At 45.2% G+C, this 16209-nt stretch overlaps 1 protein-coding gene across 1 annotated transcript in view; it reads left to right on the top strand.

Moving 5' to 3' along the window:
• The first annotated feature begins 419 nt into the window (after positions 1-419).
• Mfsd6 (major facilitator superfamily domain containing 6) overlaps positions 420-16209 on the top strand; it is a 52990-nt gene continuing 37200 nt past the window's right edge. The window contains exon 1 of the mRNA XM_059278442.1: positions 420-2071. Coding sequence (XP_059134425.1) covers positions 471-2071 — 1601 coding nt within the window. The 5' untranslated portion in view covers positions 420-470. The remainder of the gene's footprint in view (positions 2072-16209) is intronic.

The raw sequence follows: 16209 nt of genomic DNA, 5'->3' as shown, positions 1-16209 counted from the left end.
ACCTGATGCCTTGCCAGCAACCAGCTCCAATCAGTGGCCATAAGAGTACTTGATTTTCAAACGAGACTTATTTTATCTTTATGTGTATATCTGTGTCTGTCCAGTGTGCGTACATCTGGGTGTATATGTAGATGTATGTATGTGCCTGTATCTGTGGAGGCCAGAGTCCTGGAGCTGGAGTTACAGACAGTTGGAAAGGTTGTGAGCCACATGACCTTGATGTGAAATCTGAGCTTGTCCTCTGTAAGAACAGAAAGTGAGCCATTTCTCCATCCTTGTGTTTAATTTTTTTTTTAAGCTGTTTTCTTTGGCCAGGATCCCCAGCTGTGATTTTAGATGCGGCTTGAGATTCCTCATCTCTGTGTACTGGGATGCTCTAAGGATTTTCCTCACCCAGTGTCTTACATTTCAACCTCCAGGTCACCAGTCAGGATTCCGAAGGTCTCAGCCCTTGATGGGAGTGGTAAGCCATGGCTGCAGATGATAAAGTCGCTATCCTAACTGATGATGAAGAGGAGCAGAAGAGAAAGTACGTGCTTGCCGACCCCTTCAATGGCATCTGCAGGGAACCGGAGCCCCCCTCCAACGACACCCCCTCCTCCACGGAGACCTCCGCCATCCCCGAGGAGGAAATAGACTGGATAGAGAAACACTGTGTGAAGATAAACAATGACCTCCTCATTTCCAAGGTGTTCTATTTTTTCTTTTACTCTGCCTATGGCTCTCTTTACCCGCTCCTGCCCGTGTACTACAAACAGCTGGGGATGTCGCCCAGCCAGAGCGGGTTGCTGGTGGGCATTCGGTACTTCATCGAATTCTGCAGCGCCCCTTTTTGGGGCGTCGTGGCAGATCGCTTCAGAAAGGGCAAAATCGTCCTCCTCTTCTCGCTTCTGTGCTGGGTCTTGTTCAACCTGGGCATCGGCTTTGTCAAGCCTGCCACCTTGAGATGCGTACCAAAGATTCCCCCCACGGCTCACCCCACCAATGCCAGTCACCCCGCCACGCCCCTGCCGATGAATTCCTCCACCGAGGCTTTCTTCACCACGCCACCCAAACCCCGTGAGAAAAGGAACGCGCTGTCGCCGCCGCCTTCGGAAACGGGGCCCGATAGCTCAGACGCGGCTCTCTTCCCAACGACAGCCTTGACCTTGACGGGTGAACCCACGCTGCAGCCCCGGACGGAGGAAGCGACCCACCCTGTGATGGACTTGGTGTTGAACACGAGCACCGTGACCCCCACCCCTGCAGGGAACGCCACGGAGGCCACCCCCGCCGCCCCCGGGGTCACCACCACCACCACCACCACCACCACCACCACCACCACCACCACCACCAAATCTTTGCCCTCGGACCAAGTCACCCTCCTCTATGACCAACAAGAAGTGGAGGCGATATTCCTGGTGATCTTGGTGGTGGTCATCATCGGAGAGTTTTTCAGTGCCTCCTCGGTCACGATCGTAGACACGGTGACCCTGCAGTACCTGGGCAAGCACCGCGACCGCTACGGGCTGCAGCGCATGTGGGGCTCCCTGGGCTGGGGCCTGGCCATGCTGTCGGTGGGCATCGGCATCGACTACACCCACATCGACGTGCTCATCGACGGCAAGGGGTGCAAGCCCCCAGAGTACCGCAACTACCAGATCGTCTTCATCGTCTTTGGCGTCCTCATGACCCTGGCCCTGATCGTCGCCACCCAGTTCCGGTTCCGCTACAACCACTTCAAACACGGCGACGGTGGGAAAGGGAAGGAGGTGGAGATCCCGCAGGTGGAGAGGGACAACTCCACCGAGTCCTCGGAGGAGACGCCCACGACGGCGGCGGCGCACTCGCAGGCCTTCAGCTTCTGGGACCTGATCAAGCTGCTGTGCAGCGTGCAGTACGGCTCGGTGCTGTTTGTGGCCTGGTTCATGGGTTTTGGATACGGCTTTGTGTTCACCTTCCTCTACTGGCACCTGGAAGATCTGAACGGAACGACGACCCTCTTTGGGGTCTGTTCGGTCCTGAGCCACGTGTCCGAGCTTACGGCTTACTTCTTCAGCCACAAGCTTATTGAGCTGATTGGCCACATCAGGTAAGAGAAGGCTTCCTAGGGGCTGCTCCTCGGGGGATCGGCTGTGCCATTGTTTAGCTCCTTAATACTTCCGGGTTTTATATTCTGGGTGGGGCTCGGGTAGGGGGTGGAGCTTTCTACTGCTCCTCCTACTTCAAACAGAAATAAAAGGAAGCCAGGCATGGATTTATCTGGGTTATCTAAAAGAAACAAAAAGGAGGCTACACCCGCCCCCCTCCCCCGTAGACCACTGAGCATCGGTTTAGTGAACTCTAGTATTCCGTGGAGCTCGAGGGCCTATTGTCTGTGGTACTTGTGAAGGATGGTTTTGGTGGGTAAAGTGATTGACTTTCTGCAGCCTTTATATATTCTCAGATACTTACTGACATACAGCAAGGGAATATGATGTATAAGACCAGGGGCTGGACATGTAGCTCAGTGATAGAGCCCTTGGGAGCATGAGTTTTGATCCTAAGAACTTGCCAGGATAATAAACAAAAAAGAAAGAAAAGGAGAAAAAAACAACTGTTATTTTTAATAAAATTGTGATATAACATACCATAGTCCTCTAATCCATGATATTGCATGAAAGAGATTTTTATATAACATTTCCCTCTAATTACCTTAAGTTTTGAAGTTTTATGTGCCTTGATGACATGGATTATTTAAAAATCTCCCTTTTACCTGAAATTTCCTATGCTACCCTTTTAGTTAAAATAAAGTAGACAACTGCATACTTTTTCTGTAGTGCAGTGTTTCTTACCATTAACATTTGTGTAAAGCAGATTGAATAGTACTTCACTCTATAGACTTCCCTATTCAGAAATACAGTGTGAGCTACAGGTAACACTTAACCTGTAGAAAGGTGTGACACGTCTGCCCGTAAACGACGACACGGACCTCATTAAAATCACCTGTGTGTTGTGTGTCTGAGATAATCTTCAAATCTGCTGTTGCAATGTGCAATTACAAAATATGAAAATATTGCAAAATACAACATCAAATATGCTGTTAAAATATGAAATCATGAAGGAGCAGACAGTGGAAAGACTTAGGCAGCAATGATGTGTATTCATTTCAAACCGAAGAAAGTGTTTCCTGATTTCAAGTTTCAGTGAGAATCATGCTTTTCCCCAAGTCATTGTGAATATTTTCCCTTTGGTTTTCTTTGTGAGGTTGTGTCCTCCCCCTTTTCCTTCTCACGTCTTCCATTGTCACTAGAAGCTGGGCACTTTGGAGATGGCTCCTGGACCCAGAGTCCTGGGGCTCAAGTAGCGGAACCGTTCAGACAGAGACTTAAACATTGGGGATGAGACCACCTCTCTACCTTGTGCAAGCCGTGCCAAATGCATGGCCTTGATGAATCTGCTCTCTGCAGCCCGGATGTGGGAGTGGGTATCACTGCTCAAAGCATCTCTTGAATCAGCATTTTATTCCTAAGGCATGTCCAGTTAGGTGTCAACAATGAGTGGAATTCCCAGACAGAAAAATCTAATCCGCCAATAACATAGTTGAAAACAGTATAAAGTATATGTAGATTTTTCAAACAGTAATACTAGACCCTTCTTACCTCTAGAAAAAGACATTTGCCTTCTGCCTATATGAAATATATTTTTTCTTTTTAGATTTGTTTGTTTGTTTTCTAGTACTGAGGACTGAACCCAGGGCCCCATGCATGCTGGGTAAGCACTCTACCACTGAGCTATGTCCCCAGGCCTTAGATACATACCTTCTATAACAAAATCCTAGTCAGTTCACTATGATTTTTGGTAATTAAGTGAGCTTACACTTGTATTATTCCTTTCTTAGAAATCTAGAGTTCACTTAACCTTAATTTTACGGTTTTATGTACCAAGAACATCTTCCTTTCCTTGATTAATGATGCAATGAAGAAGGTGGCTCCTGTGGTCTCAGTCACTCTCAGGAGCTTCGAGGATTCCATCAATACGAGGTCATTCCCCCATTTTGCTTTTAAATTCTGTCCATTAAGATATTAATTAGACTCCTGAGGGATAGCTCAGTGGGTAAATGATGCATTTATCTAATTATTCTTTATCAATCAAAACTCAGGAGTCAGATATCAGGGTAGGAACCTGAATGATCAGAGAAGCAGCCGCTTCCGGTGACCTCCTACCTCTGCCGTTCCTCCTCCCAAAGGGCCGAGACCCTCTCTAAGCCCCGCCTTACTACTTCCTCTCCATCTGTCCTTAGTCCTCTAAACCTCGATGGTTAATTTGGTCAGCTAGTAGCTAGCTCCCTCCTCTGATTCAAAGCAAACTTTATTGTCAGAATGCGATCAGAATATCACACAACAGGTAAAAATGCTTTCCTCGAGAGCACCAGGACCTGAGTCTGAATTCTTAGAGTCCACATGTAATTTGGATGTTGTAGTGTGTCTGTAACCCCAGCACTCTGCAGGGAGAGGGAGGAGGGGAAGAGAGAGGAATCCCTGGATGCTCACAGGCCAGCCAGCCTGGAGTCCACAGCACAGAAACAACAGAGACCCTGTCCCAAACAAGGTGCATGGTGAGGATGGGCACCTAAGGGTGTCCTCTGACCTTCCCACGTGTGCATAGCACGTGTGCATGTGCACCCACAAACATGAACACTCACACACACACTCACACACACCAAGCCCAGGTACACAAAACATTACTGATTGAAAACTTCACACTAGTCCCCAAGGGACGGGGCTGTTTCTGTTGGTAGAGACGCTGAGAGTCCAGTCGGGTGGTGGTTGTCAAGATGCGGAAGTTGGAATGTGTAGGGATGACCACTTCAACTTCTCATTGAAAGCATCATACATGAAACAGCCCAGGAAATGAGCTTTCAAAGAATTTCAGACTTTGTACAGAATCATAAATCTGTGTTCCTGGCATATTTCTGTGCATTTCGTGCTTGTTTGACTCCCATTGAGAGTTTTTGGAGTTAATACTACTGTAAAAATTCAAAAATATCGTAACATAGTTGCGACTATGTTTTCATAATTTTGTTGTGTGTGTGTGTTGTATATGTAGGTGTATATGCATACATGTGGAGACTGTATTAGCTGTCATCCACATTGTTTTTCTTATCCTCTCTCTCTCTCTCTCTCTCTCTCTCTCTCTCTCTCTCTCTCTCTCTCTCTCTCTTTGGGTAAGGGAGCAAGATCTCACTGTGTAGCTCTGGCTGGCCTGGAACTCTTCATATAGACCAGGCTGGCCTGAAACTCACATAAATCCACCCGCCTCTCCCTCCTGAGTGCTAGGAAATAGGTGTACGCCACCATGCCTGGCTCATCTTGTTCTTCTTAAAACAGGATCTGCGTCTGGCCTGGAATTCACCAGTTAGGCTGGCAGGCCCAAGGGGTCTAGCTCTCTGTCTCCCCTCTGCTGGAATTGCAAGCATGTGCTGCTGTGACTGGTTGTTCACACGGGTTCTGGGGATGGGGCACAGGTCCTCATGCTTGCAAGCCAAGTATTTCACCACGGCTCATCTGTCTCACTAGTCCCCTGTTTTCACAAATTATCTCTATAGTTTCATAATGAAAAAGACTTCACACAAGAAAATGGTTTTCTAAAAATTATCTACTTTTGAACCACTTAATAATTAAACAGTTCCACAACTGTGCACAGTGTTTCAAGGAAAAACAGAACAGTCTAACACACACACACAGGCACAGAGTAAATAATTTCTGATTGTGACCTTGAATTTTGTCCTTCTTTGGAAGGTAACTTTGTCAGGCAAATAGGATGATTCTAATATTCGCACTAAAACGTCCATTTCTTTTTTTTTTATTATTTAAAATCAAGACTTTGAAATTTACTGCAAATGTGTTTCTAATCCCACTTATGTAAGGATGGTTTACTGGAGCTAAAAATTCATCTTAAGAGAATGTTTACCTTGATGAATATTTGAATAGTGATGACCAAAAATAAATCACAGTAAGTCATTGTAAATGTATAAGCCACTGTTACTCAGTGTTTGGACATCATCTGTATTCTTCTATTTAAATTTATTTCCACTTTAAGAGACATATGAAAATCTACTGTCACTTTGTCCCCAAATTCTTATATTTAAGGTTGGTTCTGCCATGCAATATTATCTAGAGGGAAGAAAATACTGCCTGTTGTCTTCTGTGTATTACTACCTAACGCCAGCTACGCATCCCATAGGCTAGCCAGGCAATGTGGGAAAGATGATGCAGATAGCAACAGGATCTCCAGGCTTCCCAAAGGGAACAGTGCACGAAGACCCAGGACAGGAGGAAGGTGCGAGGCTGCACCTGGCTGGGGACACCAGAAAGGACCCACCGTGCACCGTGCTCACTGCAGGAACAATGGTCTAGAAGAGGATGACATGACCTCTCCATGAGGGAGTCCAGATTTGTTTGTTTGCGTCTCATCTTTTTCCTTGTTTTGGCCCATCTCTCTGTGCCGTCTCCTGCTCCTGGACCTGCTGCCACTGAAGAGCACTGATTCCCAGGTGATGCTTCCTGGGATCCAGCACCCTGTCTTCTGTGGAGTTCAGCTAATGTATTGGTTCTCCACCAGCAAACTCACCAAGAGGGTTTTATAGCTCCTCATACCCAGCTGCACTGAGATTAGTGACATCAGACTCCAGTGTGTGTACTTTCCAAAGTCCCTAGAGGATTTCCCTGTGTAGCCAAGGTTGAGAAACTCTGGGCTGACGGGATGCATGGGGGACAGGGGGACATTTTCCTGCCTTCCCAGCCTATGCAGCATGGCGGTACAACCTTTGGAGACTGTTTCTTAATCCTTCCAAGTGGTCTTCTCCTAGACTGCAGTACTTTTCACACATGCTGTGCTAATTGGTAGTCAGAGAAACTGGTCCTCTAGTGAGTCATTCCCCTGTTGTCCTCGAATCCCTAGGGGTCTTTTCAACTCAAGAGATCTCTGTGCTTCTGTGTCTCACTTGGTCATCTACTGCGTGAACCATTTCCTCCTTTACTTCACCTGGCCATGTAGAGGCTGCTCACAGCAGCCACGTTTTCAGGCTTTTCCATTTTCTTCCTTTACCTCTCTTCCTAAGTACTCAGATTAAGGCGGATTAGACACTGACTCCCTGGGCACCCTCATGGCCCAGGAGGAACTGCTGACCAAAAAGAATGGATGTCAACCAACTTCCTTCTTTTTTGTCCAACCAGACAAGGCCTCACTGTGTAGCCCTGGCTGTCCTGGAACTCTGTAGACCAGGCTGGCCTCAGACCCACAGAGATCTGCTGTCTCTGCCTCCTGAGTGCTGGGATTAAAGATATGTGCCACCATGCCTAACTAACTCACTTCTTGATTAAAAAGCAAGACAATGGTGAACCTTAAACAACTTCCACTTCCCTTCTCAGTTAAAGGAGAAGTTCTTTTTTAAAAAAACTTGTGGGTTCACAAGATGGCTCAGCAGGTGAGTGTCTGCCACCAAGCCTGACAACCCAAGTTCAGGTACCAGAACTCCCATTTAAGGAGAGAACCGATACCTGCAAATTGTCCTCTGCCCTCCACACACACAGATGCGTGTGCATGTCACCATCCCCAACACACACACACACACACACACACACACACACACACACACACACACACAGTTAATAAATGTAATACATTTATTAAAATTTTTGGTCACAGTAAAATGTTTTAAAAGACATAATTAAGTTTGAAATGATGTTGTTTTGCTCAGTGTAATTGTGCAATTTAGTTGAATAATTAACCCGGCCTTGAGAATCTCAGATTAATTGAATGTCAGGAATGTGTGCTAAATGGGCTGGGAAAGACGGAGGCTACTGAAGGTCAAACGATGTTGGCATGAGCAATGTGAACTTCTCTGAAGTTCACAGGAGGTTCAAGGCGAGCAAGGTCTCAGTTTTCACAAGGGATGACCACTGTTGTGTGGCCTGCAGCTAACTCTGAAGCTGGGAGCCTGCTGAGAACACCTGTAGAGTCCATGCAGGAGGCAGTAACTGAACTGCAGAAGCAGCAGCAGAAATTGTGAGGCACACTTTGTGAAGGTGAAACTGATGGACTGGATCAGTAAGTAGGAGGTTACAGACCCTGATGTGTCCAGTGGGGTGCGGTAGCTCTGTAATGGGAAACTCAGAAAAGAGATAGCTTTGAGGAAAAGGTGATATGTAATGACATGACTTCAGTGTTGGGTTTAATTCAAAATTGGAATATTCTACAGGGGGATGTCTAGCACAGAGCTGGCTACCGTAATCTTGGGCAAACCATAAGCATAGATAAGATCACTAAGGAAATCTTCTGGGCTGAAAAAAAGCAGTGGGCTATGGAAAATCAATTACAGTGCTTAACAAGACAGCATTGCAAGTTTCTGATGGCACTGAAATCTTAGTCTGTGACTTCAGGCATCAAGTGAGTACCTGTATGATGACAGTGTGCAGTCTTTTGGGAATGTGCTGTGGACTTCATGCAGCCTGTTTCCACATCTGGCTTCAGAAGGAGTTGACCTTCAAGCATCCTCCAATACCACTGTGAGAGCCAGTGGCCTGGTTTGTGAAAGGTCACTTCATAGCAGAGGCTAGCACGAGCTTAGTCAGGTGGCCCAGCTCAGCCCAGAGCTGCCACCGGACCCTGAGAGCACTGGCAAGTTAGAGAGCTTTTGTTTCTGTCGTTGCCTCTGTTGATGGGCATGGAGTTAGTGCCCACCTAATGAGACTCTGCTACGAAGGCTAGGTGGAACGTGACAGTTTATTACAATGACTGGTACATTTAAGGAGTTCAGCTAATTTTTCATCTTTTATTTGCCCATCTTTTGTTAAGTTTCTCGTAACTACATGGCCTGTTGACTCTAATAAAAGTTCAGATAATAATACAATTTCAGTAGTGTGCAGATCAAGGAGTTGGCCAGGTCAGGGTGTATAGGGTTTCTCGAACGCTTACATCCTCCTCAGACATCTTGGTCAAATCAAGATTTTCTTTTCCTACCTATTTATGGTGACTGTAGATTGCCAGAGGAAATGAAATTATATTGAACTGGTAGAACAGTGACTGACATAGCCTTTATATTATGGTTGTGTGTGTGTGTGTGTGTGTGTGTGTGTATGTGTGTGTGCATGTACATGTGCACGCCTGTGTTTGTGTTTGCTGGTATGTACGCACATGTAGAGGACAACTTCAGATCTCCTTCCTCAGATACCACTCACCTTGTCGAGAAGACAGGTTCTCTCACTGACCTGGACCTTGCCAGGAGGCTACCCTGGCTGGCCATGTGCCCCAGAAGCTGCCTGTCTGCCCCTCTCTAGCACTGGGGTTACAAGTACATGCATCACACCTTATGTGGGTTTTGGAGATCAAACTCAGCAAGCACATTACTAACTGAACTATCTCCCCAGCTCAGAATTTATAATTTTTATAAATCATGAGATGGTCTTAGAGATCAGTCTAGTCTAGTTAAAGTTAAATACTCTCAAGCAATAAAGTACTTTGGCCTTTGGTGATTTGATGTGTTTTAGTTAGTGAGATAAAGTATATACTGACTTGGCAATGGTAAAGTGATGTCCCGCTTCCTCTGCCAGAGCAGGCTGATGTAGCTGACTGTTCTTCGTCATCACACAGGAGGCAAGAACAGAGTTTAGTCCGAGCCTCAGTATCCCTGGATGTCAGCATGAGCGCTGGGACTGTGAAGTGAATGAGTGTTCTGTTGCAGGGGCTGGGGCTTTACTCCCATACCTGAGGAAGGTGGACTGTTGTCACAATGGCCACGTTCTTTGCCCTCTGTGTAAAGGAGACTACGGCCCTTTCCCCACAACCTGCTTTTGTTGTTGCTTGTCACATTTTTCTCATTTATGCCATGAAAAAGTGTGGTGAAGCCCCCACAGGAAAAAAAATGTAAAGTCATAATCTAACTCTTAAAACTGGTCCACCAGTCAAAATTTTCTGTTAAATGTTTACATCGGTATGCATTTTTAATGGTTATCGTTTGGGAGTATTTGGGAGTGGCCAGCAGCCAGAAGCAGCAGTTTCATAAGGACCTTGATTTTGTGCTGTTTTAAATTCTTTTTTCAATTATTATTAAAGTCTAAGCTTTTCTTGTGAAATCACATAGTGGCTGTAAGTGATATTACTATTTCCCCTATTTTAAACTAGAGTTAGATGAATTAACTCTCACATGCTAGGATGAAACAGATTTAGAGATAAAGTAGTTCAGGTCGCTCATTTAGAGACTTCTGCCCTGCGGATTTGGCCCTGGCTTCCATCCTGTGTCAACTCCTTACCTTACTATGTACCAGGCTTTTCTTTTGGGGCCACCAACCAGCTCCCAAGTCATGACACAAAGACTCATTATTAGTTATGAATGCTTGGCCTAGCTTAGGCTCATTTCTGGCTAGCTCTTTTAGCTTGGATAAACCTGTTTCTCTTTATCTACCTTTTGCCTTGGGGCTTTTTACTTTTCTTTCGTCTGTATGTCTTACTTTCACTGCTTCTCATGTCTGTCTGTCTGGCGGCTGCCTGGCTTCTTGCCCCAGGCACGCCCCCCTCTTTCTCCTCATTCTCCTCTTTCTTCTTCTCCTAGATTTCTTCTCCTACTTATTATCTCTGCCCACCAGCCCTGCCTATCCCTTCTCTGCCTAGCTGTTGGCTGTTCAGCTCTTTTTTAGCCCAATCAGGTGCCTTACGCAGGCAAGGTGAAACAAATGCAACACATCTTTACATAGTTGAAGTAATATTCTGCAGCATGAACAAATGCAACACATCTTTACACAGTTGATACACATTCCACAACATAACTGGACAGTGCTGTGTGGGCTGAGCTGGAGTTTTATTCAACCATACGTCTGGATGGCAGCAATTACAGAGGAGTTGGAGGGAATTTCAGGAGCATTTATGTACAGCATTCAGTGCGGAGCCAGGCGGACAGCAGAGACGGGGAGGTGGAAGGGGTGGTGGTTACTAGCTATAATACTTGAGTGTGGAGTCAGGAGGATGGCAGGGATGAGGGAGGTGGACGGGGCGGCTGTGTGTGTATTCACATGATGTTTGTGTATGGTACTTATACTACTGCATGCATGTGTGACAACTTTCAGGAGTCAGCTGTCTCCTTCCCCTTTTACTTGGGACCCAGGGATAGAACTCAGGTCACTCAGCTCGTGCAGCAAGTCCTGCTGGGCCGTCTGCCAACCCGAGTGAGTTATTTCCAGTTCATCACAGCACTAAGGAAAATACGTGAATCACACAGTTCGCATACTAAAAAGTGGACTAAAATACTGTTAGTTCTGGGCTCCCTACTGACTTATATGGTGAGGGGGTTGTGCATGACTACCACAGAGCATGTGTGGTGGGCAGAGCGTAACGGCTGAAGGGAGTCACTTCTTGCCTTCCACCACGTGAACGTTAAGAATCAAACTCAGGCCCACTGGGCTTGGTGGGATGAGCTCTTGCCCACAGAACCATCCTGTTGACCCTAAGCTGTGGTATTGTATTCCCCCAAATATTGTGCATGCTAATAAATTTATCTGGGGTCAGAGACAGAGCAGCCACAATATTAAACATAGAAGTTAGGCAGTGGTAGCACACGCCTTTCATCCTAGCATTCCAGAGGCAGAAATTCATGTGTTCAAGGATACAGCTAAGCATGGTGACTCATGCCTTTAATCCCAGGGAGTGGTGGTAGAAAGCAGAAAGGTATATAAGGCATGAGGACCAGAAACTAAAGGCATTTGGCTGGTTAAGCATTTGGCTGGTTAAGCGTTCAAGCTTTCGAGCAGCACAGTTCAGCTGAGAGCAATTGGGATGAGAACTCAGAAGTTTCCGGTCTGAGGAGACAAGACCAGCTGAGAAGTTGGCTAGGTGAGGTTAGCTGTGGCTTGTTCTGTCTCTCTGATCTTCCAGTATTTCACCCCAATACCTGCCTCAGGTTTGATTTTATTAATAAGAACTTTTAAGATTCCTGCTACACTAAGCCCCTTTTTAAAAAGATATTTCTCTTTTCCAGAAACAATAATACATTGTGCTGAATTAAAGGGAGCTGGGGTGGGAGGCTCTGCTGGCCTTTGTGCTCCTGAGGACTGTGGAGACAGTGGTTAGAGTGTTTCTGTGCAAGCGCAGGCTTGAGTTCAGATCCCGGAACTCATACAAAGCTGGAAATGGTAGCACACACTTGTAATCCTGGACCTTCTACAGTTAGATGAAAGGCAGAATAAGAACCCCTGGAAGCCACCCAGCCTGGTGTATGTGGGGGAGAGAGGGGGCACCCAGCCTGGTGTATGCAGGGGAGGGGGGCACCCAGCCTGGTGTATGCAGGGGAGGGGGTGGGCACCCAGCCTGGTGTGTGCAGGGGAGGGAGTGGGCACCCAGCCTGGTGTATGCAGGGGAGGGGGGGCACCCAGCCTGGTGTATGCAGGGGAGGGGGGCACCCAGCCTGGTGTATGCAGGGGAGGGGGGCACCCAGCCTGGTGTGTGCACTGGGTAGGCCACTCATCACCAGTGGATCTTACTTGTTAGTTGTGGGAACTGGAGAGTTTGAAAATGGAAATAAGAACAACTCTTGGCTGTTTTTGTCTCTCTAAGCTCAATTAGTACATGGAAGACATAAACCACATTTTGTAAGTACAGTTCATATGATAGGCCTCAAAAGGAAAGAAAAGAAAATACAAAGCAAATTGTTTACGTTCTCTTTAGTGGCCTCTCTCTCTCTCTCTCTCTCTCTCTCTCTCTCTCTCTCTCTCTCTCTCTCTCTCTCTCTCTCCCTGTGTATGTGTAAGTCAGAGGAGGACACCCTCTTCTGTTGGGCCTTAGTTGCTGTCCAGTTTTTTTGAGACAAACTCTCATGGGCCTGGAACGTACCAAGTAGGCCAGGCTTGCTGACCAGCGACACTCAGCATCTGCCTGCCCCTGCCTCCCCAGTGCTTGGATTACAAGTGGAGGGTGCTACTACTCCTAATGTTTTGTTTTGAACTCAGGAATTGAACTTAGGTCATGCAAGCTTTCAAAGCAAGCTTTTTATCAATCCAGCCATCAACCCAGCTCCCTCAGTGTCGTTTCTTGAGGCCTTGTGAATACAAGCATTCATCTCTGCAATGGCTTTCATAAGGCATAGTTGTAACAATAGCTATTATTATTTCTGTGGGGGTTGATTTCTGTTTTTCAATCCCTTTGCAATTATACCTTCAAAGAAATCAGTACTCACATGTGGAAAAAGCTTCTTAAGAGTCATTGCAAGTTTAGAATATTATTACTAAACTGTAAGGAGTCTCAAAAATAGAAGAATTTGTGATTAGGAACTGAAAGGGAATAACCTGGTTCTTATGTCCTTTGAAAGAGCAATGAAATATATCTGTATTTATATCCTAGCCACCAGGCTGACTTATTAACAAGAGAGCACGTGGAACTGAGCTATTCATAGCTCAGAACAAAAGGCCGCTGTTTCAAGACGGAAAATGAGCCCGGGGTTTTGAGTTAGCTTTGCTTTCTCTTCTGTCTTCAGCAGCCGGAGGCTTAAAGAGAGCAGAACTGACTTGTCACACTTCCGCAGTGTTGTGACTGTAGCTCTCGTCCCTGCCCACTGCACTGGACGAGAGTGAAGACCATCCTTACATGTTCACTGTTTAGGCAGTCACGGTGGAGACCCATCTAGCAGTCCGTGGTAATCTTAAGTGACATTCCCTGTGACCTAGAAATTACATTTTAGGGTAAAGGATCATTTATACATATGCAAAAGAAACATGTGGCCCTGTGCATGTGTTCACTGTCCTTTCCCTACAGCGAAAAACAGAACAGTGACATTCGGTTCAGTGTAGTCACAAGAAGGAACTGTGTGCAGGAGTTAAATAGACTAAAAATGTCAGCAAAGAAGGCTCTCAAAATACAAAATGAAGTGGGTAAATGTCTGAATGACATATGCTTTGATACATTTATGACAGTTTTTAACAATGAATATTAAAAGTATCTTCATGAGTATATCAATGTATTTAGAAAAATATTGAATTAAGAGAGACAAAATACATTCTAAATTCTTATGAGATTTAGATTTTTTTTTTTTTACAAGGCATAAAGAAAAAGGAGCAGTGAAAACCCATGTTGTATGATAGTGTCCTCTCTAGGGAAAGAGGGAAACAGATCCTAAGTTTCCATTTCTTGGTGCTCAGCGTTCTCTCCATTTTCTTTTGTTTGTATTTCCTATTTATTTTGAATCATTTGCTTCCTTATAGTGGATTGATATAGCCGTCCTACTACTGAAGACCCAATTATATGTACATGTCTAAGTCATTATAGCTGTGTTTTAAAGAGACATAGCTATCCAAATATATCAGATAACCACTGAGAAGTTTTTGTGCTTACTATGTTCATTGCTTTGTGTTTTCCCTGAATAGCATAAACATACATGATTTAAAATGTGATTTATATAATTATCATAGCCTCTGGCTCTATTTTCTTTTTATTTAACAATAAGAACTAGTCATATTTATAATATCTAATTAATAATTCATGTTCTACTGTGTCCAACAACCCTGATTTGAGTAGTAATTATAGTACTTATTTATAAAAGGGGGCCAGAGCTGTAATGGGGCTGTTTAGAATGTGCAAGGACATGGGTTTGGTCTCTAGCACAGGGGTGAGGTAGAGCAGGAAGGGGGGTGTCAAGCTCACAATGAGGATATGAAAAAGCCAACTGATGTCCCTGTACCATACATTATTGCTTCACTAATCCCTGTACAGTGTCTGAACAGCTGCTGGATTATCTTGGTTCATTCAGTGTCAATCTACTGCCTTCTTATTAGGCAAACCAAAAGCCTAAGTCATTTAGCTAATTAAATTCCTACATATCTATGGAAATATTTAGTGAGTTGCAATTATATAATTTAGAAGAAAAGAAATTCCCTAGAAGCATATTTTGCAACATCTCTCTCCAAAGCCTTTCTAATCTAAAGAGGAAAAAAAAATTCCACTTTTATTTCTGAGGTATTAAGAGCTATTCTTTGATGTCTTTCTACTGAAAACACGCTTAAAAGAGTCTGTAAAATATAACAGTAGTTAGATCTTTGTTTTCCTTTGAAAGCAACGTACAGAATGAAGCTCTGGCATTATCAATGGAAGATGAAATCTGATGATACCCCCTGTGTTTCATGTCTTTGGACGGTGCCACTGCGTGTTACGGGTTGCCTGTGGAGGTTGGGACTGCTCAGTGATAGAATGTTGGGCCACAGCCCTGAGCTGCCACCATTTCATTCCATTTAGGAGACTGAGAAAGTGTAAAATAGATCAGCTTAGGCTTGGTTCCAGCTGCCAAACTAAGCCCTAGATCGTCGGGCAGCATGGCAGGTGTTCCCTTTGCTTTTCGTTTTCTCGGTTTTGTGAAGTTTCAAGTTCTTTGTTGGTGAAACTGGGGCTACAGCTGTACCTAACTGTGTTGCATTTTTAAGAGCCAGTGAGATAATGCACAGCATTTGCTAAGTCTCAGCTAGGACCGTGAAATGGTGTCATTACTGTTATAAATTCACTTCTTGAGCAAATATTTTTTAAACACACAGTCTCGGCAAGCACTTTCTTAGATGTGGGCATATGTGCAGTGTACAGTAGACAAACAGGCTTCCTGGGACTAATGTTCTATTGGGGTGGGCAATAAAGAGTATTTAGTCTGATGATGTGTGACATAAAGCAAAATAAAGCAGCATGAAACATCCCAAATCAGCGAAGGCAAGGCAATGTTTTTAGAGTGCGTGTGTATTGGGAGGAGGGGGGGTGCTTTCTCCAAAGAAATGACCACTGAACAGAGTTCTGCACATGAAGATTTGGGGGACAGAAGAAAATCCAGGAGTGTGAATGGCTTAGGCGTGGTAAAGAACAGGAAGTCAGCAAAGTGGGCAAGAGTCCTGCAAGGCCGGAGTGTCTCAGTAACAGTGACAATGCTCTCCTGAGGGGAGCTGACTTTGAGCAGGGGATGACATCAACTGACCGTTCTTTCTTCTAAAAAATATTTATGCAGGGACAGTGTGTATGTGTACATGTTGGTGTTTATGTCTGTGTGTGTGTGTGTGTATGTGTGTGTGTGTGTGTGTGTGTGTGTGTGTGTGCATTTGGAGGCCAGAGGTTGACATCTGGGGCCTTAGACTGTCACTCTCCATCTTATCCTTTAAGTCTCTCACTGAACCCAGTGTTTGCTGATTGGTTGAATGGCTGGCCAGTGAGCGTCAAGGCTTCTTCTGTCTCTGCCCA

The sequence above is a fragment of the Peromyscus eremicus genome, chromosome 13 (assembly GCF_949786415.1).
Source record: "Peromyscus eremicus chromosome 13, PerEre_H2_v1, whole genome shotgun sequence".
NCBI classification, from domain to species: domain Eukaryota; kingdom Metazoa; phylum Chordata; class Mammalia; order Rodentia; family Cricetidae; genus Peromyscus; species Peromyscus eremicus.
The sequence above is the reverse complement of the archived record's forward strand: the minus strand, read 5'-3'. Positions and strand labels throughout refer to the sequence as shown.